This window comes from Odocoileus virginianus, chromosome 12 (assembly GCF_023699985.2).
Source record: "Odocoileus virginianus isolate 20LAN1187 ecotype Illinois chromosome 12, Ovbor_1.2, whole genome shotgun sequence".
In the NCBI taxonomy this organism is placed as follows: Eukaryota; Metazoa; Chordata; class Mammalia; order Artiodactyla; family Cervidae; genus Odocoileus; species Odocoileus virginianus.
Window position 1 is genome coordinate 58,428,521 of NC_069685.1, and position 25,508 is coordinate 58,454,028.

Genomic DNA, 25,508 nt, shown 5'->3' on the forward strand with positions numbered 1-25,508 from the left:
GTTACCATTTTCCCCCTCAGACCCACCCCTTACAGGTTACTAAGTTTCTTGATACCTTAAAATGGTTAACAAATATTTGAATGAATAAATGTCTTTCACTGAATTGTCTTTGCCTGTGGAACACACATGTGTGTAAATTGCCTTTTCTCTCTTAACAGCATACTTAGACCTTCTGTCATTTCACAACCTGGGAGCACTCCATCATTGGCCTACTATAATTTGACCACTCTGCTGTTGATAGGCATTCACGTTTACAATCTCTTATTATAAACAGTGTTGCAGGGAAGATCCTTGAGTAGCACATGGGGTGTCTGACTCAAGCTTTAAGTTGTTTTTCCAGGAGCTGAGAATCGGCCTGGTGATGACCAAAGAACATGAGCTTAGGATCTGAAGGTACTAGCTGGGAGGTGAAGTGAAAGTGAAGTTGTTCAGTCGTGTCCAACTCTTTGCGAGCTCTTCATATGAGCATTGAAACAACATGGTCCTTCTTGCTCTGGGAAAGGTTAGTGGGATCCCCTTTGATCTAGCAGTTTTAGGAAATACAAGAGAAGAAAGAAGCCTCAGTTTCCCCCCAGGCAGGCACAATCCACCCTGCCCGCCCAGTGAGGCAGGTTGCTCTGGATCACCTTCTCAACCTGCTCTGGAATCAGACAGGCTTTGGTTCAATTGCTAGCTTTGAAATCCTGGCACCACCCCTTAAAAGCTTTTGAGAGTCTGGAAAAATCACATCACAATGTCTCAGAGCCCCCAGTTTCCTCATAATAGTTGTGAGGATGAAAGAGATGGTTGCAAATCACCCGGTTCCTACAGGCATATGATAACAGTAACAGTAATGCTGTTAAACCTGAGGTCATTTTGCACTGACTCATTCCTGCTTTGGGCCATTTACTGTTGCAGACCTGAGCACACATGCCCAGGGAGGCCTCTTGAGAGCACGGCTGTAGGATACTTTGAAGACGTGGAGCAGAATCAGCCGTTATGAAGCCCAGACTCCTCTGACTTGCCTCCATGTGCCTTCTAGGAAGCAATGGGTGTTAATTCCTGTGCCACAGACTCTAGGATAGAGTTTTCCCATCCAGGAGCTTTCAGTCTCATCAGAGATAAGACACACTTGTGAGGAATAAAAAAATACAAGATGAAATAGCTGTCAGATTAGCAGACTAGACTTCAGAGGACAGCTATCACTTTTGGTTAGAATGGCGGGGGGGTAGGGGGGTGGATTTCATCATAGAGGTTTCATGATGGAATTGGAATTGAGAGAGCTGGGAATGGCAGGTGTGTTTTAATAGCTGTTGTCACAGCCCTGAGGATGATCTGTGTTAGCCTTGAGGGAGAATTCCCCATGAGACAGGATGTGTGCCTGACCCCCCAAAGTGAAAATCTGAGCACATTTTCCTCTAGAAACATTGTTGTACATGATCTAAACCACAATGCAGTGACTGGAGCTATGTTATGGTAGATAAAGTCTATATTTAGAACAACATAAACTTTTGTGCCCCCAGAGGTAAGTAGCAGTATGTGCTGCCAACAGGAAACTTTGTTCCACTGTTCTGAAGGGCCAGCTTAGCCATGATGAGCTTTGCAACACCACGTGTTCAGACCTTACAGCGACCACAGCAGGGAGGCACTCAAAGTTCCTGAGCAGAGGAGCAGTATCAGAAACTTCAGGAGGAAGTTATCTGGTGCAAGCACACAGGAGGGATTTTTCAGCTGTAGAGCTTTAACGAAGGCTACTGCTGAAGCCCAGGTGTGAAGTAACAGCAAGAAGGACCAGGTGCAAAAGACGGTATGCAAACAGTATCTACCAATTTTTTAGAAAAAAATTTACCTGACACCTAGATCCCTTTACTAGTAAGGTAGGTATTGTGCACCTACTGGCTGCCAGCACTGAGGACATAACAGGAGCAAAACAAAACTCCATCGTCGGGAATTTACAGTACAACTGGGTAAGACAGTGAACATTTGAGGGCTCACGGCTGCCAGGCACTGATGGAGGAGCCGGGGAGGTGGCAGGAAATAAAGCTTTCAAGTCCCTGCTTCCATGGAGCTCACATTCTGATAGAAAATGCAAATAAATAAATACACGTTAAAAGGAAAAACCAAGGAGAGTAAGAGGGACAGAGTATACAGAGGTTTACAGGGCAGACAGTGATGCCCTGAAGGCAGTGGGTATATACTGTTCATTCAGTAAGTCTGGTTGTGAATGAAGAGAAATGAAGGGGCTGCTGAGAACAGTGGGGTGAATAAAGTATTTTCCAGGATAGCGTAGGTAGAGGATTGGCAGCCAGTGAACACTAAGGATAGAGTAGTAAGGATGGGAGGAAGGTGGGTTAAGAGCACTTTAAAAAGCTCAACTGGCAGAGGAGAGTCGAGTACTGCGGAGGCTGAGGGGAAAGGGGAGGGACCCCTGAGCCTGAGGTCTGGGTTCAGAGCCAGCAGTGCCCGGGGTGGGAGGAAAGATGAGGGCTAGTGCAGCAGAGGCTGGGGAGGGCCCTGGGAAATGCACAGTTCAGGCTGCTCAGCAGTGAGTCTGAACTTGCTGAACTCTGCTGAGGGAAGAAACAATTGCTGCAATCAGGTGACGGGAAGTGGGTGCAGATAAGAACAGAGGGCAGCACCACCCAACACGCTGGCCCAGGACGGAGGGAATAAATGGATCCGTGGTCTCTCCTCTGATGGGTCTGAGAACTGGCCCCTTAATCCCCATCTGCATGTTGCAGGCTGAATCCTATCAAGAGACTTGGCCTTGCCGTTTGGTCACCCCTCTTCCCCATCAAGTAGACATGAAGCCCCTAGACTGCAAGGACCATCCTGATAGCCACTGGGACCTGGACACAGTGGGCACTTGGTTTCCATTCAGTTAAAGTGAAGCCACACCTAGAATTTACAGAGTTAGGAGCCTCAGAAATAACCTGATGGAACTTTCTCGAGTTTGCTTTCTGTGAGGTGTGGACCAAATTTGGGGTCTCTTATTGTAACTCAGGGTCAGGCCCCCTCCCATTATAAGTAGGATTTTTCTCCCATCTTCAAGATTCGATCAGAATTTTCTAACTGCGGTCTAGAGACACCAAGGCTCCCTGTGAGACTCTAAGGATATGTGAAGCTGAAACATTTTCACAAAACTCAGATGTCATCTGCCTTTTACACGCATTCCTTAAGAGTGCATGTTGGAGTCTCCCAGGGCCTGCACAACATGGGACATCACAGTTGACTGAATACAGAAGCAGACGTGAGAATCCAGAAATGCAGAGGCATGCAAAAATGCAAAGCAGTGCTGCTCTCCTCAAACTTAACATTTGCTACATGGTTATCTATGCTTATGTGTAATAGATTTATTTTAGGTGAATTAATGGAGCTTCTAAAGTTGACTGTTTTCCTAAGATGGTAAGTATCAGTAGGCAAGTTACATATAACCAAGAGTTCTTTGGGGTCCGCCATCATTTTTCACAGTGTAAAGGAGTCTTGGGGCTGAAAGATTTGAGAAACACTGTGTTAAATACTGCAGTACCCCAAGCGTCCCAGTTCTCTTCTTTATGAGAGTCTAAATGGTAGTTTGTGACCCAGCTGCCATCTCAACCAGCCCTCAGAGAAGCATCAAAGTGAACTGGTATTTCCATGCACACACACTCAGGAATCTCACCCAGAAATCCCACTGAGCTGATAATCTTTGGACTAGTTTTTCCAGTTTCCTAAGCTTTGTTAGGATCAACACCTACCTTCCACTGGGGCAGCCTGCAGGGAACCCTCCTAGCAGCTCAGAACGGCCCAGTGAAACAACTGGGCTCCACCTCTTCTAAAAAGTGAAACCCACTCACTTCACAGAACCACATGCCAAGAACTTGACTTGTTTGTTAAATTTGCCTTCCAAAAGTATTTTTATAGTATCACCCCGGGGCTTGGTGACCACAGTATCAAGAAATGTGGGTTTGCTTTTCCAGTTCTGCAGCCAACTGGCCACATGACCTTAAGAGACGCTCCCTTCCTTCCCTACCTGTTTTGTTGTTGTTCAGTTATCCAGTCCTGTCTGACTCTTTCCAACTCTATGGACTGCAGCACGCCAGGCCTCCCTGTTCCTCACCATATCCTGAAGTTAGCCCAAGTTCATGTTCATTGCATCAGTGATGCCATCCAACCATCTCATTCTCTGACACCTCTTCCGCCCTCGATTTTAACCAGCATCAGGGACTTTTCCAATGAGTTGTCTGTGCGCATCAGATGACCAAAATACTGGAGCTTCAGCTTCGGCATCAGTCCTTCCAATGAATATTCAGAGTTGATTTTCCTTAAGATTGACTGGTTTGATCTCCTTGCTGTCCAAGAGACTTTCAGGAGTCTTCTCCACCAGCACAGTTCGGAGGCATCAATTCTTTGGTGCTCTGCCTTCTTTATGGTCCAGCTCTCACAACCCTATGTGACCACTGGGAAGACCACAGCCCTGACTATATGGACCTTTGTTTGCAGAGTAATGTCTCTGCTTTTCAACACACTGTCTAGGTCATAGCTTTCCTGCCAAGAAGCACTCGTTTCTTGACTTCATGGCTGCAGTCACCATCTGCAGTGATTTTAGAGCCCAAGGAGAGGAAATCTGTCATTACTTCCACCTTTTCACCTTCTATTTGCCATCCAGTCATGGGGCCAGATGCCATGATCTTAGTTTTTTTAATATTGAGCTTTAAGCTGGCTCTTTCACTCTCTTCCTTCACCCTCATCAAGAAACTCTTTAGTTCCTCTTTGCTTTCTGCCATTAGTGGTATCATCTGCACATCTGAGGCTGTTGACGTTTCTCCCTCCTATCTTGATTCCAGCTTGTAACTCATCCCGTCCAGCATTTCTCCTCATAAAAAACGGGCTGGCTCCCAGCCTGTCCTACTTCAGCAATGACAGGACTGCTGTCCAGCCCGGGCACAGTGAAGACCCGTCCACGTGCTTACATGCCTCTCTTCGGTGTTTGAGAGACTACATTCAAACACAGTAATCAATCCGCCGGAAAGATCTGACTCTACGTTGACTGCTTTTCAAAACTTGGGCTCAAAAAATTAACACCTGCAAATTCTGGGTCCATGGTTACCCTCCAGATCAGAGCACTAGGTGCCCACGCTTCAGTCTGTCTGTCCACACACCTCGCTTTACTCACACCATCCATGGATGCAGAACCTCCCGCGGGCCCGCCATGTACGGAGTGCGTTACCTCACCCACTCCAGACAGCCTGGGGGGCTGGACTGTCACTGTCCAGGCGAGGACACGTTCTCATGGAGGTTAGGGGACATGCTCTGGCTTAACATGAAGCAGTCAAGTTAAGGTTTAAACCTGACTTCCAAGTCCATGCGGCTCCACCAGGGTGCTCTGTACGAGAATTTTAAAGAAACAGCTGTGTTTCCTTAAAAATATTTTAGAACCTAGATCTTTAAGTTAGGCTGGTTCCTGTTTTTCCTATCGCTCTTATTTAGAAAGGCTTGGAGCAGTTAAAAGACCGGTCCACACAGAACCCTAGTTAGAAGAAAAACATCCCCAACTGCCTGTCTTGTTTTGACATCCACTCTCAGTAAAATCATGTCCCCAAATCCCTGCCAATAAAAGTGTTGACTCTGCAGGTCCCCAGCCCCCTCCCAAGCCCTCCAGCATCCCGGCAGTGGGATGAAGGCAACGACAAGGGACGTGAACCACGACATATTCCCCCACATTTTAAAACAGTTTCAACGCCAAGATTCCACAGGCTCCCAGAGTTAAAAGGGCTGAGAACGTTGTTTAGTTTTCTCCAGATTAGCTAAAGGCACACCATCTTGTCACTGCCCTTCTAACACATGGCAGACAAAGATAGGGGTCCCCTCTCTCACAAAGTCTCAGAAAGGCGTCTTTTCGAAGAACAGCAAGTGTCCTGTACACAGGGTGAGGTATGGCTCAGGCCTGTGGCCAGTCACCTAGAGCCGCCTCGGCACTTCACCTCGTGCGCTGCAGGACGAGAGGCCTGCAGGAACCAGTCTATAGAGTGACAGTGACAAGGCTTGTGCCCAGCTAGCCAGCGCAGCAGGAGGAAGAGACAGGCAAAGGACACGAGTGGCTCTGGGGACAGACCGCCACTTAAGACTATCCCACACCTCAATTTCCTCCTCAGGAAAAAAGTCGTAACTAGAGAAACTACTCCACAGGTTGGGTGTGTTAAGTGGGAAAAAAGAGCCAAGTGTCACCTGTTATAATTACTATTAATCACTAAAGGATAACTTTAAGACATATGGAGAGCTTCCATTCCAAATTCCTCCTTTTGCAGATGAGAAAACTGGCCCAGAAAGGCTGAATGACTCCCCTGAGGCTTAACAGCCCTACCAACCACCAGGGCAGGTGGCTTCGTTCTCTGCTGCCAAGCACCTTCTCCTCCAGGGTGTTCAGTCTGGGCAGCCGTCTTCAGGACCGCAGTGATTGTGGGCTGGCGGGGTCCTCTTCACCGGCTCCACTGGCATGACTGTGACAGCCCTTCACAGCCCACTTCCAGACTCAGGGGATGCAAGTCAGTGCACTCCAGGACTGCGTCATCTCTGTCACTCAGCCTTCATCCGTCCATCCGTCCTGAATAGAGAGATCTCATTGTCCTCCAGTCTCTGAATGGGAACCCAGTGTTTCTCCTTTGAAAATGTCAGTGTCAGTTGCTCAGCCATGTCTGACTCTTTGCAACCCCATGGACTGTAGCCTGCCAAGCTCCTCTGTCCGTGGGATTCTCCAGGCAAGAATATTGGAGTAGGTAGCCATGCCCTTCTTCAGGGGATCTTCCCAACCCAGGGACTGAGCCCGGGTCTCCTGCATCACGAGCAGATTCTTTACTGTCTGAGCCACCAGGCAGGTTTGGACTTTGCTTACTAAGAGTCCCCCAGCTGTAAGTACATCAGGCTTTCCTCCCGATTTCAGACTGGGCACAGCACACCAGAGGTGGACACAAGTGTCTGCTCTAAGATCCTGGAGGAAGCACAGAACACTTACCTTGGGGGCTTAAAAGAGGCTTCCCAGCCCACAACCCCTCCCATGAGAACTTCACCTGCCTCCCCAGGGCTGACTGGCAGAGGTGACTGCAGCTGCAACTGGCTTGCTGGACAAGTGCCCCAGGCAGCTGGGAGCCTGCCAGCGATCATCTGAATCCCAGAAGCAGAGGACAGTCACCATGGCTACCAAAGCTGTAACCATTGGCTGCTTTGGCTGTGGGGACCGGCTCAGCTGCCCTCTCAAGGTCCCTTCCAGCCCTGGGACTCTACAGTTCCAATGAGCCAGTGGAGACCACGTCTGTTGCAAGAAAATAGGAAGTCCTCTGACACAAAAGGCTCAGACAGACAGCAAGCACCTCAGAGGCCACCTTGTCTTATTCATCAGAAGTGCTGAGTCACAAGGCTACTTTCTACCTCTGCTGCATTATTAATAGGCAAAGCCTCGCTTTTGTTTGTTTTTTGGTATAGTACTTCAGGCCTCTTATAATGTGAGCTCGATCCCACCATGTTTCATTTTTTTTCTTCCTTTTACAGCTCATACTCATTTTGGTACAAGTTTTGTTCCGTATTGTGACCAGGGAAAACAGCCCAGGAACACTTGCGTCACTGGGGCCCGGAGGGGCGGGCTCCATCAGACAGGACGCCTGGATCACGAGCCTTCTAAGAACCAGGAGGAAGGAAGTCATTCATAAAGGAGGCAGATACTCAACTGCGACTTTGGTTTCCTCTCGCAATTCTGATTACAGGAATGTGGTTTGTTCTTATTCCACAGAAGGGAAGACTTTCTCTGTAAAACTCGACTCTCAGAAGCTGCCTACCTTTCTGAGTCAGGACAGAGCAGGGAGGCGGTTGATTTGACCCCTGGGATCTCCACACCAGTGAGATCTCAGGCCTGACTGCAGCCCTCTTGAGATCTGGTCTCAGAACAGACATGGCTGCAGGTATCTACGGGACTTCAGAGAGCAGGAGAGACGCCCAGAAATCAGAGAGTTAGTTGCCTGTGCTCACAGGGACAGCTGCATGAGGCTTTGCCTTGCTCCTGATGCACAAAGCTTCATGTTTAGTGGATGTTTGGAGGTTTTTAAAAATCTGCTTATCAAGATCAAATCAAAGCCTTTATTCAACATCCTTCCTTCAAACTACCTGTGTTTAAACCTGCTCCCCTCCCCCAACTTGCAAACTACTAGGGCTGTGCAAGTTCTGTCCCTGTCACCTGATGGGTCAGATCCAGGTGGGCTGCACAATGCTGAAAAGCCACGCCGAGACACTGCGCGGGCAAGCCTCTGCGGTTCTGTGCCCCTCGGGATCTAGGCAGAGGTTGGAAGCACTGGCCCTGGAGCCAGAGCTCTGGCACAAGAGACCGGGAGGCGGATGTCTGAGCCTCGCGTCCTGGACCCAGCCACGCAGAGTGGACGAGCAGCTCCTGGTGACCACTGGGCGAGGCTCAGGCGTGTGCTTTTTCTTCTCTTCTCCAAAGAAAAGGGTGAGAGATGGAGGAGGCAATTTTCAGTTGTGTGTAGGTTTGATTTAAGGCTTTGGCTGTGGTCTGTTGATATATTAAAATACTTTCTGGGAACGCCATCTCCTAAGCTCCCCATCAGAACAAATGTATTTTCAAAAATGAAAACAGTGAACAAAGAGGTGGAGCTGAAATGCTGACGCAGAGCCCAGCGGACGGGCCTGGGTCTGTCAGGTCAGGATAGTGTCGTCCACCTGCTCCGTGGAGTCGGCCTGGCCAGCCAGCTTCTTCAGAGACCTCCGGTTGCATTCATTCAACACTTCCAAGCTGGCCACATCCAGGATCTTGCAGAGGGACTGGGGGGAGGAGGGAAACGAGGAGACAAAAATCAGAAAGTGTGGCTTCCGATTTCTCCAATCAAAGACAACACTGAATGCGGACCCAGAACTAGAACCACTGAGGGGGACCCTGGCACAGCAAGGAGGCTGGGTGATCCAGGCACAGCCAAGACATGCAGGCCTCATGCCCTGATGTGAGGACGGAGTGGAGCCTGGAGTGCTCAGCGCTTTAAAGGTGGCTCAGCAGGCAGGGGGCTCAGGGACAGAACTCTGGGCCCCAACAGGCAGTCCAGGGGGCCTGTACAGGTTTGGGAGCCACCTGAGGTTTTACCTGAAGGAGGAGCCCTACTGCAGCAGGGCTCCCACTTCAGTAGATTCCTACTGAAAGGAATCTGAACACCTCAGGAACAGAGGGATGCGTTTCTAGGCACCAGACCAGTCACCAGATGACTAGCTGCCCGTCAACACGCATGCCTATGGGGTGGCAGAGTATGAGCCTCAAACACTATCATGCAGAAGGCCCACAAGGCAAGCACCCCGAAGCCGCAGGGAGGCCCGCCAGTCCCAGGCTCCCACCTGAAATACTTCCTCTCCCTGCCTCATCTTGAGGAGGTTGACAATTGCCTGGTCGCTGTAGGCCCTGACGACGGTGTTTTTATCCTTGGTGTTGTCCAGGAGGGCCTTCAGGATGGGCTTGATGGCCTGGGGGTCCAAGGCAGGCAGCGGGTCCTTGTTTGCCCACCAGATCATCTTCTCAGCCACCAACCTGATGTCACTGGATGGGTTCTGCAGACACTGTGAAGAGGAGCACGGGCTTTCCATCAGGCACATCCAGCCTGCTCCTCGCCGCAGCCCAGGCTCTGCCCTGACGCTGCCCTCGTCGTGGGACCTGGCCCCCTGCTCCCTCCACGGCGTCCCCACTGTGGGAGGGCGGCCGGGTATGTTCGGACCCTACTTCCTCCACGTCATCTCACACCACCCTCTCCTTGGCTCGGCACTCTCAGCCCACGCGGGCTTCCAACTTCCTCAAAGGCCCCACGCTGCTTCCTGCCTCACGCCCCTGCGCTGGCGGGCCCCACTGCCTGGGACGTGCTTGCAGATCCTCACCTGGTCGGTCCCCTCTCATTCTTTAGGCCTCAGCTCAGATGTCAGCCTTCAGGCATCTCCCCGACAGCCCTATGTAGATGAGGGCCCTCCCACAGGCCCTTTGTGTACCTCCACCTCCAGAGATCTTGTCTGCCCCACTCACCTCCGTACTTCAGGGTCTAGCCTGGCCATGCACACAGCTGGTCCTCAGTAATGAACACTGAGGACAGCTGCATGCGGGCTGACACAGGCTCAGTGCAATCAGGGCCCCGCACACCCTCCTCTCTGGGTGTCTGCAGGGTGGGGACAGCAGCCGTGGGAGCCACAATCTCAGAGTGAGGTCAGTGCACCAAGGCCACTGACACTGCCCGGGGGCTGGTTACAAAGGCAGGGTGTAGGGCTCGGCCGCATTTCTTAAAATGCAGTTTCTGGTTTTTTGTGCACACCAACATTTGAGCAGTGTGTTTTATCACACAGATGCTGCAGGCCCCTCTGCCAGGCTCCCCAGCTTTCCCAAGTGGGTCCTGCAGCCACCACAACAGCCATGCCTGCTACCCCATGCACACAAGAGGCCTACCCAGCAAGTACTGTCATGCCTGCTAAAGGGAGGCAGGAAAGCGAAGATAAATTTGAACCCAGGTCTGTCCCAAAGTTTGCAAAATTGGGGTGCCTAGAAAGAATGCCTAAAACAGAGGTTCTTAACTTGATTTGGGGCATGGATCTATGGGAGACTCTGACAAAAAGTCGGGCAAAAAAAAAAGAAAAGTTGGGCAGTCTTCCAGAGACCATTCTGCATCCCAGCTGTATGGGATCAGAGACCCCCGCCCCCACCCTGCAGGCCACCCTCAGAGTGCCTGGAACACACGAACACACTTCCGGGGTCTTCTGGTCACGGGTCCTTTTCATGAGCCAGGCTGCCCCGCTCACCTTAATGAACAGGCTGGAGAGTTTGGCCGGCAACTGTCCTCCTCCAGTCTCAATGTGGTGCTTCATCAGGAAGCCCATGCCCCGGACCCCGCTCACAGCGATGGGGATCTGGAAAGTGAGTGGAAAGCTAGACGGGGTGCCTCCGGCTCCCTCCTCAGGGCAGCAGGGCCAGGCACCGTCCCTTCCCCAGGCATTTCCGGGGACCCTGGCTCTCCACCACCAGTCCCCACCCCACCCCCGACTACATCACCACCGAGACTCTTTGATGGCTCTCACTAAGACGCTCTGCCTGGCTGTGGGGCAGGTGAACAAAGCCTAAGACACTAGTTCCCAGGAACAGAATCAGAGACTTTCTGGCCTGGAAGGGACCTCTGGATGCTCCAACCCAACTCCTCACTGTTCAGATGATGAAACTGGCGCCCAGGGAGACCAAGTACTGGCCCCAGGGCACAGGAGGTTACTGGCAAGTGAAATGCGAGCCTCTGACCACCTGGTCCAGCCGCCGCAAAGCCTCACCCTGTCCGCCATGGCGTTACTGAGGATCATGTCCTGGACGTCGCCGCCGTACTTGCCCACGCAGAGTCTGCCAGGAGCCACGCTCACAGCCACAGAGAGAGCCAGGCTCCGCCCGTGCCGAACCATCCAGTCAATGCCAGACACATCCGCTGGGTGGAAGGACATAGGGAGGTCGACCTGCACCGTCTACCACCCGCGAAGCCCACCTCCACCACCCGAGACTCGTGTGTCAGCTCAGAGCCTGGTGGGAGCCCCAGTCCTGCACACGGACTTCCCTGCCCCAAGTGGCCGCCGAGAGGCCGTCCCTCACAGGCCACTCCCGATCACGGCTGCGTCCTCAGAGCAGAGACGCTCTGGGCTACAAGACTCCCGGAAACTCCATTTTGTTTTGACATTTCCAAGGAGAGGGTGATCCAGCTGCCAGAAGACCCTCTGAGGGGCGAGGGAGACAGAGAAGCCCTGAAAAGTGTACACAAGAGGCCTACCCAGCAAGTACTGCTGAAGAACGGCGCTGAGCTCCTCTTCCGTCAGAAAGGCGCACAGCTCCCCCAGGCACCCGGCCGAAGAGATGCGCGTGTTGTCCTGATGGGGCAGAGGAGGTGGTGAACCAGGGTGCTAGCCCACATTGGCTCCGCGGGCACCAGCGCGGGAGGGAGGCGGACGCCAAGTCCAGTCCTCCCTCCAGGCGCGCGCACTCCCGCCGCCAGGGCAGGGCTGCCACTCACTGCGGATGCCACTCGGCGCCGAGTTAAAAATTACACACCCAGCACTTAACTTAATTATAGAAAACTCCAGAGTGTGTGCATATGGTGATCATCATCATAATAGCAACAATAACTGTATTTACATAGCACCTTTCTTCTTACAAGCCTGAATGCTTCACGTTTATTATCTCAGTTACTATCAACAGCCCTGTGAGGCGGGGAGGGTGCAAGCTCTGCCCACAGTCCTCAGGGAAGGCAGCTGGAGGACCACTGGGAGCTCCACCCCACCCCACTCCCAAACCTCTCATGTGTTCGCCTGTGTCCAGAGAGGCTCCCTGCTGCCTAACATTGTGTGGGTCTGTCCTGGAAGTCAGACTGAAGCTCTAATTGGCCCAAGGCAATAGGGAAAGGCTGAGGGTTCTGTGTCAAAACCAGCCTTGGACATAAGCACTTCCTGGCCGCTCTCCCTGCTGGCTCACTACGGGACGCTGTGCGGAGGAGTTTGGGTTACATGCTATAGTATTCGAAGTGCCAACTTGGCGTGCCTCTCCCAAACAAAACAACCGACAACCAACCAGGGCCTCAAGGGCCAGTGGGGAGGCATGAGTCAGGCCGGCACCCTGGATTGCCACCTCTGATCCAGTGGAAGTTCTGAGGGGAAGGAGGGTGGCCAGCCGGCAATCTGGGCTTCTGAGCTCCCAGGTGTCACACGAGGCTAAAGTTGGCTCTCTCTGACACAACACCCACAAAGGGGTCTATTTTAAGCTCCACTGTGGTGAAATGCAAATTGGTTTACATACTAACTTTTGCTTGCACTGTGAGTGGCCCTATAAAAGCCCTGACAGACCGTGACCAAGAGAAGGCAGAGGCTCCCATCTGCACCCCACAAAAGGCCGGGGCCTCAGCTGCGGGGAATAACTGGCCCTGGGCATGGGCAAACGAGGTGTGGCCCCATGTGAACCCCGAGGCCTCTCTCCAGAGATCAGCCCCACAGCATCAATCTGGCAACATGGCAGAGAGACGTCTGTCAAAGGAGAAAGAGAGAATCCTTCTCAAAGACTCAACCGCTTCGGGGCTCACCAGAGTGCAAGGCAGCCAACTGGTACTTCACAGATGCTTGCAGACAGGGCCAGGAAGGGCCTTGGGACAGAGAACCAGGAGTCACGGGCTCAGTCCCAGTTCTCACTCTATCACGTGCTAGGGCACGGCCCCAGGTCAGTCTGCCCCTCACAAAAACTGCTGAGCAGCCCCCTCCCGCCCCGGACAGACACCAGACACTGTTTCCTAGGGGCTGTGCCCACGCTTCATTCACCTCTTGGCGAGGGTCTGCACATCAGCAAATGTTTCCTGAACCAAAAAGCGAAACTCTTCATTCTACAACTGGGGAAATGAGGGGCAGAACGGGGGAAGTGACTTGTTTAAGACTGGAGAACAAATGAACGAGAGACCTGGGACTTCAGAAACCTTAGCTTCCCTTATCTATACGATACATCGTCCATATCAACACTAGGTGCCTGTCTCCCGCACGACCAGAAGTGGGGCAAACCACAGAGTGGCACGAACGTCAGCAGTGATGATCACTCCTGACCAAGTTCTGCTTCTCGAGGCAGAGACACCAGCCCAGGGAAGGGAAACCAGCCCAGCCCACGTGCCCTGCGTCCACCTGTGGCGGTACCTCGTCGTGTCCCAGCATGCTCAGCAGGAGCGAGACGATGTTTTTCCGGATGACCACATCCACTTTGGCCCCCGCTCCCTGAATCACAAACCTCAGGGCCTGCAGCATGGTGTCCCTGCAGAACCAATGCACCCGACTCAAACCTGGCTCTCCTCCACCCGCGTTCCCACCGCACAGGCAGGGCTGGGCCACCCCACGGCCACGGCTCTCCCCGCACCAGTGCCTCACCTGACGCCCGGGTCCTCCATGACCCGGATGCCGTTCAGCAGCTCCGTGAAGAGAGGATCCACCTTGATGTGGATGGAAATGAGCTTTCCCAGTGCGTCGGCGGCCTTTAGGCGCACGCCGCGGTTAGAGTCCTGCAGGGCTTTGGTGAAGGTGGTCTGCAACTGGGGCAGGAAGGGCTTCAGGGCGATCCCGACCTGTCGGAGAGACCCCCATCCCAGAGCCTGGCTGAGGGGGAGTGTGGGCCACAGGGCACCACAGGCAGGAAAACAGAGCACCCCGAACCCGCGTGGCTCCACACTCAGGCCAGGAGTAGCGGCGCCGCAAGGTGGGGGGGCCCAGCACAGTGGGTCCCCTCAGCCTCCTCTTCTGTTTCCAGCTTCCTGCAGGCTGGGAGCCGTCAGCTCGGCTTAGGGGAGCTCTGTCCATGTGGACAAGTGACTCAAAACCCCGGCTCTGAATACATTACAGAGCGGGCCAGCAGACCTGTCAGTACCGTGGAAGAACATCCTGCAAAGGCAGATAAACAGGCCAGGTGCCACCTACTGCACTATCCTACAGAACAGGCACCCTCGGGAGGTCATCCCTGTACACACGTGCACCCACGCGCTGACAATCCAGTCTGAGTCCTGACCACATGGAGAAGACGCACGTCTGTGACAAACTACAGATGGGCCCCAGAGGAAAGATCTACTCAAGGCTAAAAGGGAAGATCAAAGAAGCTGTTTGGAGACTCAATGCCATTGAGGGTCTAGAGACGCTGGGGTCGGGGCTGGCAGGCTGCTGGGAAGCAGACCACGGAGTAAAGCCAGCAAAGCTGCGGTGCGAGCCGCCTGCCCATGGTGACACCTGGCTCATGGCCTCTGGGACAAATCCAGGAGGGAAAGGCTCCATTTGGACACAGAATTAACACACACACACACACAGAAGAACGGCACAGAACGGACGGCAAAAATGACAATTTAAAAGAAAAAAGAAAAGACCATTTCCAACAGAATGAGGCTGATGCTCACAGTCCCGTTTTTTAGCTGGGAAGTTGCTCCCCAACACTTTTCTCGCAGAAGGAAAAGAGCTACAACTCTTAAGCTTTTGTATCCAAACCACAAGTAAGATTTTTTTTAAACAAAATAAATCTTGGCTGTTTGTAAATCTCTAAACCTAAGGCTTTAATTATTAGCCTGTACAGTATCAGAAACAGTTAATGTGTTGCTTTGCTTCTGACACTTTGGGCAAAAACTAAAGTTACTGCAGTTGCTCTCGGACTTCCTTTGCATTCTCTCCTCAGATTCTCTTCATCTCCCTTTATGAGGTGGTCATAAAGATGGGAAATGTACGTGAACAAGGTTTCTATTGTAGTCACATGGCCCTGGATTTTGCTCTTTGAACCACTTCTAATAAAAGCGATTATCAGACACACACACGCTGGTGTGCTGAGTTAGAAGCTGTCATTAGATGTTATTTCGCCTGAGCCCTGTATCTCACAGCCCTTTGAGAGACAAGCAGTGTTGCACCCTCAAAACACAAGTGGAGGGGCAGACTCAGAAGTTGCACGACCTTCTGAGGTCACTCTGGCCACACATCTGCTGAGTGGTGGACCTGGACTTCACCACGCGTGGCGAGTCTGGAGTCCACGGTCTCCGCGCCCTCTGCTCTGCCGATTCCCACGCTGGGCTGCCACCCTGCCTGCGCAGCACGCCGCGTGCCAGTCTCCTGTGCGCAGATCTGTGCTCTGAGACCCGAGCGGACCAAGTGAACCTGTCAGTCCTCACCTTGGCCAGCAAGAGGCTGAGCGTCTCGAGCAGAGCCGCCTTCACGTTCCAGCTGAACCGGTCCCCCAGGATGCGAATCAGAGGGCCGGTGATGTTGACCACGGAGGGCCGCAGGGCATCCGCCGAGGTCAGACGGATCACCAAGCCTAACGCTTTGGCGGCTTCCTCTTTCTGTTCCGGGCTGCCAGTCAGGACTCCCTCCCGCAGCACTGGAAGGATGGACGTTACCCCCTGACAAGAGAACCACACCTGAGAGTCAAATCACAAAGGTTTTGGGCCTGGGTGTCCCCCACCCGAAGCCAGGAGCTCCTCTCGGCCACCCTCTCTTCAACTCCGTGAACGACCGAGTCAGGTGGGCAGGGTCGTGGCCTGAGAGGGTGCTGGCTGGGGAACAGTCTCCTCGACTTGCCAGTGACGAGAGCAGAGTCCCTGCAGACCTGTCACTCATCTGCTCTGAGGTGACCTCCACAGCTGAAATGAGGTGGTGAACTCTGACCCTGTCCCCACAGGGCCACCGTGGGGAAGCAGCATGCTATCCGTGGAGATGCACAACAGCACCTAGAGCACTCCGTGGAGCAGCACACAGCTGCTCCAGCGGCCCCAGCACGGGGGCCTGGGGGAAGGCGGAGGAGGGCCACACGCCCACAGGGCCCTGCCCAGGGCCCTGGCTCACCTTCTTCGGGAGGCAGAAGCCTGGCACGTGCTCGCCTTTGCTCTCATTTCCTATGAACCGGATTTCCTTGTGCAGTTCCTCAATGAGGGCCAGCTGGTTGCCCGCATCCAGTTTCTGTGGAACACCGGAGAAAAGCAAAGAGGATATCAGGGTTCAAGTCAAGCCCTCTCAAGACGCCTTCAAAATAATACAGCAGAGGGAAGGAAGGGTGTGGGCAGGAGTACAGGCAAGACTGGACACACATCAACAGATGCTGAAGCTGGCCGACAGCATCTAGTCTTAGAAACGCCCAGAACTGTCTTTCACCAGAGGTGGTCCAGCAGCCCCTCACCTTGGTGATGGCATTCAGGGCATCCCAGCTCTCCTCCAGAACCACGGGGCTGGAGTCGTTGAAGAGGCGGATCAGACCTGAGACCAGGCTCCGCAGGTGGCTAGTATAGTCCGCCTTGGAGCGCGAGCAGTAGATGTTGAGGATGATGGCCGCGGCCTGCCTCATGCCCACCTCGGGGCTGCGGGTGGCTTCCAAGAGGTCCTCGATGATGATCCGGTGCCCGGTGTCATCCTCCACCGACAGGATCACAGCCTGACAGTTGGCCATCTCCTAAAAGCAAAGGCAACACCTCAGCTGAGCACGCGCCTCCAGGATGGGACAGGACGTGGATAAGAGTCGGCAGGGGTGACCGTGCCCCTCACCAGCTGCTCGTCTGGAGTCCCCAGCTTCTCCTTCAGGGCCAACATGACCGCCGGGAGGATCACGCCAAGATGACGCGTCAGGGCATCACCCGCCACAGACGAAAGGAAAGCCAGGACCCGGGTGTTGACGGGCGGGGTCGTCAGCTGCAGGACGATGACCATCAGCTCAGTGGGGGCTGCCCCGTGCCAACTGCGGCGCTGGGCTCTGGGAGGTCCGGTCCCACTGCAGAGTCGCCGGCCTCCCCCAGCATCCGGGTTCAGAGCTGGTCCTCACGTAGACCCGGGGACGGTGACGCGGCTGTGGCTGCTGGGCTAGAGGGGGTCGCCACGTGGTGTGGGGACTTACCTTGGGCACGAGGTAGGGCAGCACCACACGGCTCTTGATGGCCATCACCTGCTTCAGACCGTCCAAGGCAAACTCGGACACCTCCTCGTCATCCTGCAGAGGGGCATGGGGTGACGCCTGGGAGCCGTTCTCCTCCCTGCCTCCTCAGTCCCGACACCCCCCACCCGGCCCCCCAGAGTCAATGCCATTCTATACACCCACCTCCTCTGGGGCCCACACTGGCTGCCTTGGCAGAGTCAGCCCCGGCGTGCGGCCTCCATGGAGATAGTGGAACCCCTCCTGGCAAGGGTGAGGCAGACCCACTCACCAGCTGCTTCAGTAAAAATGGGAGGATGTCCTCCAGGGCCTGGTGGCCGATGGTGGAGTGCAGCTGCTCGAAGGTCTTGGCCGCCGCTTCTCTCACCTCCTCCAGCGGGTCACACAAGGCCTTCCTCGCCGTGGGCACAAGGGACTCAGAGAAATACAGCACCTGCAACAGCATGAGAGCGCTGAACCTGACGTGATGGAGGGAGGGGAAGTCAGTGGGGGATGGGGGCGCTGAGGACCTCAGCCTAGGCAGGCTTCCTGGACCCTTGCCGGGTCTAGACTTTTCACTCAGCTGGTTTCTGTGGAAATGCACAAGTATAAGAAAGCAGACAGGATATGTGATCTGCCCGAGGAGCCTTTCCCCAGTGGTGGTGGCTTTGTTGCTAAGTCACGTCCGACTCTTGCGACTCCCTGGACTGCAATCTGCCTGGCTCCTCTGCCCATGGGATTCTCCAGGCAAGAATACTCGGGTGGAGTGCCATTTCCTTCTCCAGGGGATCTTCCTAACCCAGGGATGGAACCTGCATCTCCTTTGTTGCAGATGGTCTCCCGCATTGTAGGCAGATTCTTTACCAACTGAGACACGGACTTAACAGTTAATAGTCTTGATTTTTTTTGGGCAAGTTCCCCAGATACTTTGGTCTCTCATGGGAATGCCAAACTCCTTCCCACGGCGAGGCCCCAAGTGACCTGGCCTCCACTCCCCAGGCTCCTTTGTTCATCCTCTTGGGAAACTCCAAGTCCTTCTTCAAGTCCCAATTCAAATGCCTGCTCCCTTATGAAGTCTCTGGGTCTACAGTGGGGCCAACAACTGCTCTGTGCCCTCCGTAACCAATTCCACCAAAGCAACACCCCTCCATGAATCTAAGGACTGAATCTGAATATGGTGGCCATGCCATGGGCTAGGCCTCAGGCTTTGGGGCACTACCTATTTAATTAATCACAGTCCTATTTGATGACAGAATTTACAGAATTTGTTCTTTGAAAAATGCAGCTATAAAAACCCCAAATGGCACACATGTACTGACACACTCAGGAGAAGGATCAGATGAGGCTATTCAGGCTGAGCAACTGGCCACATGCTCGCATCTCTGACCCGCTATCCACTCATCGCTTTGGCGCTTTCATCCCAATCTAGAGCTCTATGCCTGTGCTCAACCTACTCCCCAGGGATGTCTGGAAGCTCAATTAGAAAAAGTAGGGTTGGTGAAAGACTCCAACCCCCTTCACTGTTGCTCCATGGAAACAATCTCACTGCTGGAGATGACGTGTTTCCACCCGCCAGGTGCTCACTCTTATCTACTCCACGCCCTCCTGCTCCCCACCACCATCCACCTCTCACATACACGCACCTCCTTTCCCGGCTAAGCACACCACACACGTGAACCGAACTGATGCACTGACACAAAAGGATTAACCTGAAGCCACCTCAGGAGTGCTGAAAGATTATCTCAATCTCCAAAAGCCACCCCAGGCCTCTAAATGGCTGAGGTCTTAGCCTATAAACTGATGGGAAAGCTGAGAGGTGAGAAAGCCCAGGGCGCTGTGGCTCCGTCAGTACCTCACTGCCCACAGCACCCTCTGGAGTGAGGCTGGCGTGTCCCTGAGGGTGAATTGTCGTTAATGGAGCAGCTTTTCCAGGAGCCCCCACCCCCTGGCCGTCTGAGAGGGGTGGGGGGCAGGCCTGCGGGCCCTGAGGAGATGCTCACCATGTCCCACCCCCTGGCCCACTGAGAGGGGTGGGGGGCAAGCCTGCAGGCCCTGAGGAGATGCTCACCGCGTCCCGGCTGGTGGACTTCATGATCTCGCTCAGCCCAATGCACACGCCCTGCCTCTCGTCACTCTTGGGAGATCTCAGGCCTTCCTCCAGGATGGGGATGATCTCCGGCAGGATTTTCTCCCCTAACTTCCGGACAAGATCTCCCAGCGTCCTGGCTGCGATCTGCCAGGCAGAGCTCAAGTCAGGACAGGGACTCCCTGCAGACCCGGGACACCCAGTGGGCCACCCCAGAATGAGGGCCCCAGAACCTCCCAGACGTTATCTGAGCCAGACTTAACTTTCCCCAATGCTCTATCCTGTGAAGAGCCCCCAGGGTGCTTGCAATACACCACAAAATAAAATTCTCTCTGCATCACACAGGCCAACACAGCCTAAAGAGTCAGCACCTTATGGATGAACGAGAAACTCAACACATGTTGTCCAACTGAAGGCTGATCCCCCTGGGTTGAAAACTGTGGCCTGGAAGTCACTTAACCTTCATGCTCTTGCCCAGGAAACGAGAGCTGGGTTTGTAATCACAACTTTCAGGGAAAAAGACCCATCTCCTCTGAGGCCGTGTGCAAACCCTTCTTCAGAGCCAATTATGCAATCTGTTTGCCGGGGACGGGGGTTGGGAGTGGACTGGCAGAAGTGATCACTGGCCCTGGGGGCCCTCCTCCAGCTGCCCTGGCCTTTGCTCAGCCCTTGCTGCGGGCAAACTCCTTGCCCACCTCAAGGCTTGGGCGTGTCCAGTCCTGGTGTCTCAAGCACCGGTCCTTTGGTCCTGAACAGTCTTTCGTCACCTCCTCACCTGCTGATCCTCACTCATCGCTTGTCTTCAAACATCACTTTTTCTGAGAAGCCTTCTCTGAGCCCCCCAGCTGACTGACCTGGTATAAGCATTGGCAGTGACACGTAGCACTTGCCATAGTTGCATTTTCCCCTTGTTTGTGTGACTGTTTGATTCACATCCGTTTCCTCTGCCAGATGGCAGCTCCACAGGGCCGCCTTTCTTCTCTACAAGGTCCTAGGCCCCTACTTAACATATGGTAGATGCTTAAGAAATATTTCTTAACTAAGTAAATAAAAGTTCTCCTGCTAGATGGTGGACCCCACTGCTCTCCCATTCTCTGCAGACCCAGCTTTCTAGCCTCTGAAAGGAGGCATCAGGGTTATGTGGTCAGAAGCCAGGCCTGGGACACTTACCGTTCTCTTATCCGCACATGTGCTGGCCAGGAAACCCAGCAGGAGCCCAAAGAGGGTGGGCAGGATCTCACGCAAGGTGCGGGGGGTGTTGGAGACCACAATCTTCCAGACGTGCAGGGAGGCCTGCCGCACCACCAGCTGGGTGTCCGAGCGGCCCATGTACAGCCCCGCCAACACCCGGTTCCGCCGATCTACCCCCAGGGCAGTGATGATCGCCTGCAGTGGAGGAAGGGAGCCAAGAATGAGAGATGGTGAAGCCCCCACGGTGTGTGTGCTGGTGAGTCTCCCCACCGGCAGCAGAGGGAGGAAGGGCACCTGGGGCTGCTCACCTTGTTGGACTGAGCGGTTCCGAAGTTGTCATCCTCTGAAGCAGTTTCTGTGGTCATCTTCCCAGTGACTCCTGAGATGTGGAACAGGAGATCGCCAAGGAGCTGAACAGAGCTGAACCTAAGGAGGCCAAGAACAGAGTCACACGGGCGCAGGAGGAAGTCTCGGCCAAGCACCGGCCAGAAAAAGAGACTGAAAGGAAACCAACCCCAAACACTGGTGGTGGTTCTCTTAGAACACGAGAGGTCACAAATGATAGTCATTTTTTGACAGTCTCCCACGTATGTTCCTTCCAAGTTTTGCACTAATTAACATTACTTTAATAATGGAAAAGAAGCTATTTTTTAAAGTGGATACAAATATTTCTACAATAAAAGTTATTAAAGAGAAACAGAACACAGAGGGAAGTATGAGCAGGGAATCCAGGAATGCAGATCATCAGAATGCCACGTAAGGAGAGGCCTAGGAGAAACTGTTTCTCTTTGAATGAATAATTATAAAACTAACAGTCATATTCAAACTGAAAACTCAATTAATACAAAAAAATATAAAGAAAGAGAGAGTAAACAAGCGCCCAGACTGCCAGCACCCAGGCCACCACCCTGACACTCCGGTGACACCCGTGTGCACATCAATCACCCTGTACACAGACACCCCTCCCACACACAGGATGTGCGAAGTGGGCCTGCACATGACCTGGCCGCGGCCCGCACCACCCGACCCAACAGAAGGTTGAGGAGCGTTCTGTGTCAGCGGACGTGGTCCTTACACCATTCTTCGTAACGGCCAGATAAAAGTTCATGGTGTGGATGTGCTACCTGACTTTTTCAAACCTACCTCCAGGTTTTCAAATGATAAGCAGTATTGCAACACACACCTTCTAAATACATCTTTAAGCACTTGACTAAATATGCCCCTGAAATGAAATCCTAGAAGGAGAATCTCCAGATGAGAAAGCACTCACATTTAAAATTTTGATACAAACTGAAGAACTGAAGAGAAAGAACATCTTAGAAGAGAACTGGAATTACAGACACTGCTGTAGGAAACTGGAGAGTCACCAAATGGTGAAAAATGAGGATCTGGAAAAGTTGAGAGATTTTGGCAACATTCTGTTTTTCATTTCTCAGTGTGTGCATGTGTGTGTGCTAAGTCACTTCAGCTGTGTCTGACTCTTTGTGATCCTATGGACCATAGCCCACCAGACTCCTCTGTCCATGGGATTTCCCAGGCAAGAATACTGGAGTGGGTTGCCATTTCCTCCTCCAGGGGTTCTTCCTGACCCAGGGATTGAACCCATGTCTCTTACATCTCCCACATTGGCAGGTGGGTTCTTTACCACTAGCGCCACCTGGGAAGCCCTCATTTCTCAGTAAGTTCCCCAAACACAAAGTTATGGCCACTGGGTCTTTCCGCCTGAGTTCTTACCTTATTCTCCAGAGGTCATCAAAGAGGCCTTGCTCCAGCTGGGGCAGCAGCAGGGCGATGGCCGTCTCGGCATACATGGAGATGACCCGCTGGCCCGCACGCAGGGCAGTATCACGCACAAACTCGTTCTCATCAGCAAGAGCCTGTGCACAGAGGGGGTGTCAGTCAGACCTGCTGCCCCCTTGGCACCCAGACCCAAGAAGAAACACAACTCCCTATAGAGCAGGATGAGGGCTCCTGCCACCCAGCCGCATCTGGCAGAGAGGCTGAACTCCCCAGGATAGAGCGTGTGTCCTGGCCCCCACCCTAGGCCCTATCCTCAGTGGGCACCAGTGCCTACTTTGAGAATACAGGGGATGATGGGCCCCACATAAGGAGTGAATTTGTCCCCGAAGGTGATGGGCAGGTAGTTGAACATCATGATGTAGCCGTCTCGGACGTGAGGGGCGATGTCGACTTTGCTGGCTGTAGCCACAATTTCTGGCATCAGCTTCTCCAACTTCTCCACCCCCAAGCCGGCCATGACCTCAGCCAACCCTGCAGGAAAGGGACAGAGTGAGCCCACAGGACCTGAGGGCCCGCAGAGCGCCTCCCAGGCCTGGCCCCCAGGCCCACCCTGCCTCACCCTGCGCAGCGCCTGAGCGATCCACAGAGCTCTGCTCGTAGGTCAGCGTCTCCATCAACCACGGCAGCAAGTCCTCAAAGCACGACTCCCCCATGCCCTTGACCATGGCCCCGAGCGCCTTTGCAGACACCGTCCGCACCTGTCAGGGAACCAAGAGCAGGGGAGGTGGGGAGATGCGACCACACAGGAGAGAGGAGGGGTCCCCAGGGTCTTCTGCCCTTCACCACACAGATCAAATGCAGCTTCTCTGGCTTCTTAGCAATCGGTTATCTGGGGTGGGGTTAAAACCATGCGCTCCCGCCCCCTTCCCTCTCAGACGCACCTCAGGCACAGGATCCAGGAGAGAGGCTTTCAGACCAGGCGTCACGCTTGGCAGGTAAGGAGCCAAGTCCTGCAAAGACGGAAGGAGTGACTCAGTGGAGGCCTGAGGCCCGCTTTGTCCAGACCGGTTCCTGGGTAGATCTTGACCACCCTGCTCCGCTAACTAGGAGCGCTCACAGGGGTAGAAAACCCCCTCCATCCCCTTGGTTCCCTGAAGGCCCTGTGTGATTGCTCAGAAAAACTTCTGAGGGACCCCAGGCCCTCCTCAGGAGGTGGAGAGCCCCCAGCTGCCGTTCAGAGCTCTTCCTCCTCCTGGGACCGAGGGCTGCCCAGCCTTGGGCATCCACAAGGTTCTCTCAGCACTTTCCTTTCAGAGATGCACAATCTTTACCTTAAAAGGTTTATGTCTCTTGATACAGCACTCGACTTTCAGAAACAGTTTTAAATATAGAAAGAACCTTATGTTCACTGCAGTATCATTTAAAATAGCAAGAAACCTTGGACACTATGTGACCGACAATAGAATTATGTAAGTTATGGTATATAAACTTGTTGGAATGTTACATAACTATTTAAGACCCGGTTTTATGAATAACTCATTATAACCTGAACATCCATTTATGTACAGAAATGTCATTTTTAAACGTAATTTTAAAACATAATTGTCTAGGCTTCTGGAGGGCTATGGGTAAAATGTTTTGATTTTCCAACTTCCAATTTCCCAAATTTCCTAGGATTGACCTAACTTTCCACTTTATCTCTGGTGCCCGTAGCCTCAGCAAGCAAATCAGAGCTGTGGTATTAAGAGCACACACATCAGCCTCTGGGCATGAGTAAACAGAGCAGATCTCCCAAACTAGGCTAATTTCCTGAGAGGCTCACAGAAGCCAGTGCTTATGACAAGAAGACACTGTCAGCAATCAAAGTGGCAGACACTTTCCCAACACCCCTGAAAAGTCAAAGGCCAGGCTGGACCTTTCCTCCCCATCAGTCTGTAAAAGGAGCTCATGGGGACGGGCCTCATCTAGGGGTGGAGCTAATCAAGACTTGTGTGGCTAAGCTCTCCAAGATGTGCAGAGAGCTCAGACTTCCACCCTCTACCCCAAGCGGTCTACTTCTGCCCTGATACCATCAGGGACCAAATGCCCACATCTGCCCTGTGTCTACTGTCGGCAGGGACCATGTGCCCTGAGCCAGCATCCACTGGTCTGTCCTGCGTGGGCCCCCACAGGCCCATACCTTCTGGTCTGTCAGCGAGTACATGTTGCCAATGATCTGGGCGGCCATCTTCCGTGTGTCCGTGGAACGGTCCTGGAAGGCTCTCTGGACGATGGGCATGATGAGGGCCAGGGAAGGGGCATCGATGAAGTGGACAAACTTGGTGTCCAGCAAGGTCTGCAAGCACTTCTGGGTCTTCCGGGAGGGGTCTGTCAGGGCGTCCAGCAGGACCGGGGCAATGGCTGCGTGTCCGGACAAGAGAGAGGCAGCTGAGTACAAGTCTGTGGGGTGGCTGCCAGAGCTCCCAGCGCTAGACCGGTCAGAGGAGAAGGAGGCCAGGGGCCCTCTCCTGAGAGCCCCATAAGTCCCCAGGTGAGGAAGCCAGCCTGTCTGCAAAAAGCAATTCTATTCTTGCTCCCCAGGAGGAAGCAGCGTGGGGGCGGCAGCTGTCACCCCCTTGCACTGCAGAGCTGTGGCTGGTGGCGTGCCTGCCAGCTAGCTTCAGTGGCCCTGAGCTGTAGCCCCAGCTAGGCCTCCAGGGGAGGCCACTTGGCAATGTGGATCTTACTCTGGAAGCTACAAAGACCCAAAGTGGCTTTGTGAAAAAAACCGTTTGGAGACGACAAAGACCCCCTGAACCAGTGGTGGGAGTGAGGTATACAATGCTCAGAGCAGCCACAGATAAAATGAGCTCTCCAAAGTCAGCACCATCAGCCCAGTAGAAGGAATTCCAAGAGGGCTACCTGGCTCATCTTTCCCACAAGACCAGGGAATTCAACCACTAACGAGATACATGCCGGTCAAGAGTTTTGAGGGAATTCCCTGGCAGTCCAGTGGTCAAAACTTGACACTGCAGCAGCCCGGGTTCAATCCCTGGTTGTGGAACTAAGAACCAGCAAGCCTCGCAGAGTGGTGCCCCATCCCCACCCCCAATTTAA

General features: G+C 53.4%; 1 protein-coding gene across 4 annotated transcripts in view; it reads right to left on the reverse strand.

Moving 5' to 3' along the window:
• Positions 1–8,062: 8,062 nt before the first annotated feature.
• GCN1 (GCN1 activator of EIF2AK4) overlaps positions 8,063–25,508 on the reverse strand; it is a 54,263-nt gene continuing 36,817 nt past the window's right edge. For 2 of the 4 annotated variants that reach the window (XM_070475385.1, XM_070475386.1), the window contains 21 exons: positions 24,592–24,812; positions 23,354–23,422; positions 23,032–23,170; positions 22,747–22,943; positions 22,407–22,549; positions 20,981–21,098; positions 20,652–20,867; positions 19,464–19,628; positions 17,688–17,849; positions 17,381–17,473; positions 17,035–17,178; positions 16,673–16,942; positions 16,342–16,455; positions 15,669–15,899; positions 13,903–14,096; positions 13,675–13,789; positions 11,781–11,877; positions 11,296–11,444; positions 10,780–10,887; positions 9,343–9,561; positions 8,063–8,784 (listed from right to left, as the gene is read on the reverse strand). In XM_070475385.1, the coding sequence (XP_070331486.1) occupies positions 8,659–8,784; positions 9,343–9,561; positions 10,780–10,887; positions 11,296–11,444; positions 11,781–11,877; positions 13,675–13,789; positions 13,903–14,096; positions 15,669–15,899; positions 16,342–16,455; positions 16,673–16,942; positions 17,035–17,178; positions 17,381–17,473; positions 17,688–17,849; positions 19,464–19,628; positions 20,652–20,867; positions 20,981–21,098; positions 22,407–22,549; positions 22,747–22,943; positions 23,032–23,170; positions 23,354–23,422; positions 24,592–24,812 (3,290 nt within the window). In that variant the 3' untranslated portion in view covers positions 8,063–8,658. Of the gene's footprint in view, positions 8,785–9,342; positions 9,562–10,779; positions 10,888–11,295; positions 11,445–11,780; positions 11,878–13,079; positions 13,140–13,311; positions 13,380–13,674; positions 13,790–13,902; positions 14,097–15,668; positions 15,900–16,341; positions 16,456–16,672; positions 16,943–17,034; positions 17,179–17,380; positions 17,474–17,687; positions 17,850–19,463; positions 19,629–20,651; positions 20,868–20,980; positions 21,099–22,406; positions 22,550–22,746; positions 22,944–23,031; positions 23,171–23,353; positions 23,423–24,591; positions 24,813–25,508 lie in introns of those variants that run through there. The other 2 variants (XR_011490709.1, XR_011490710.1) reach the window with 2 other exon arrangements.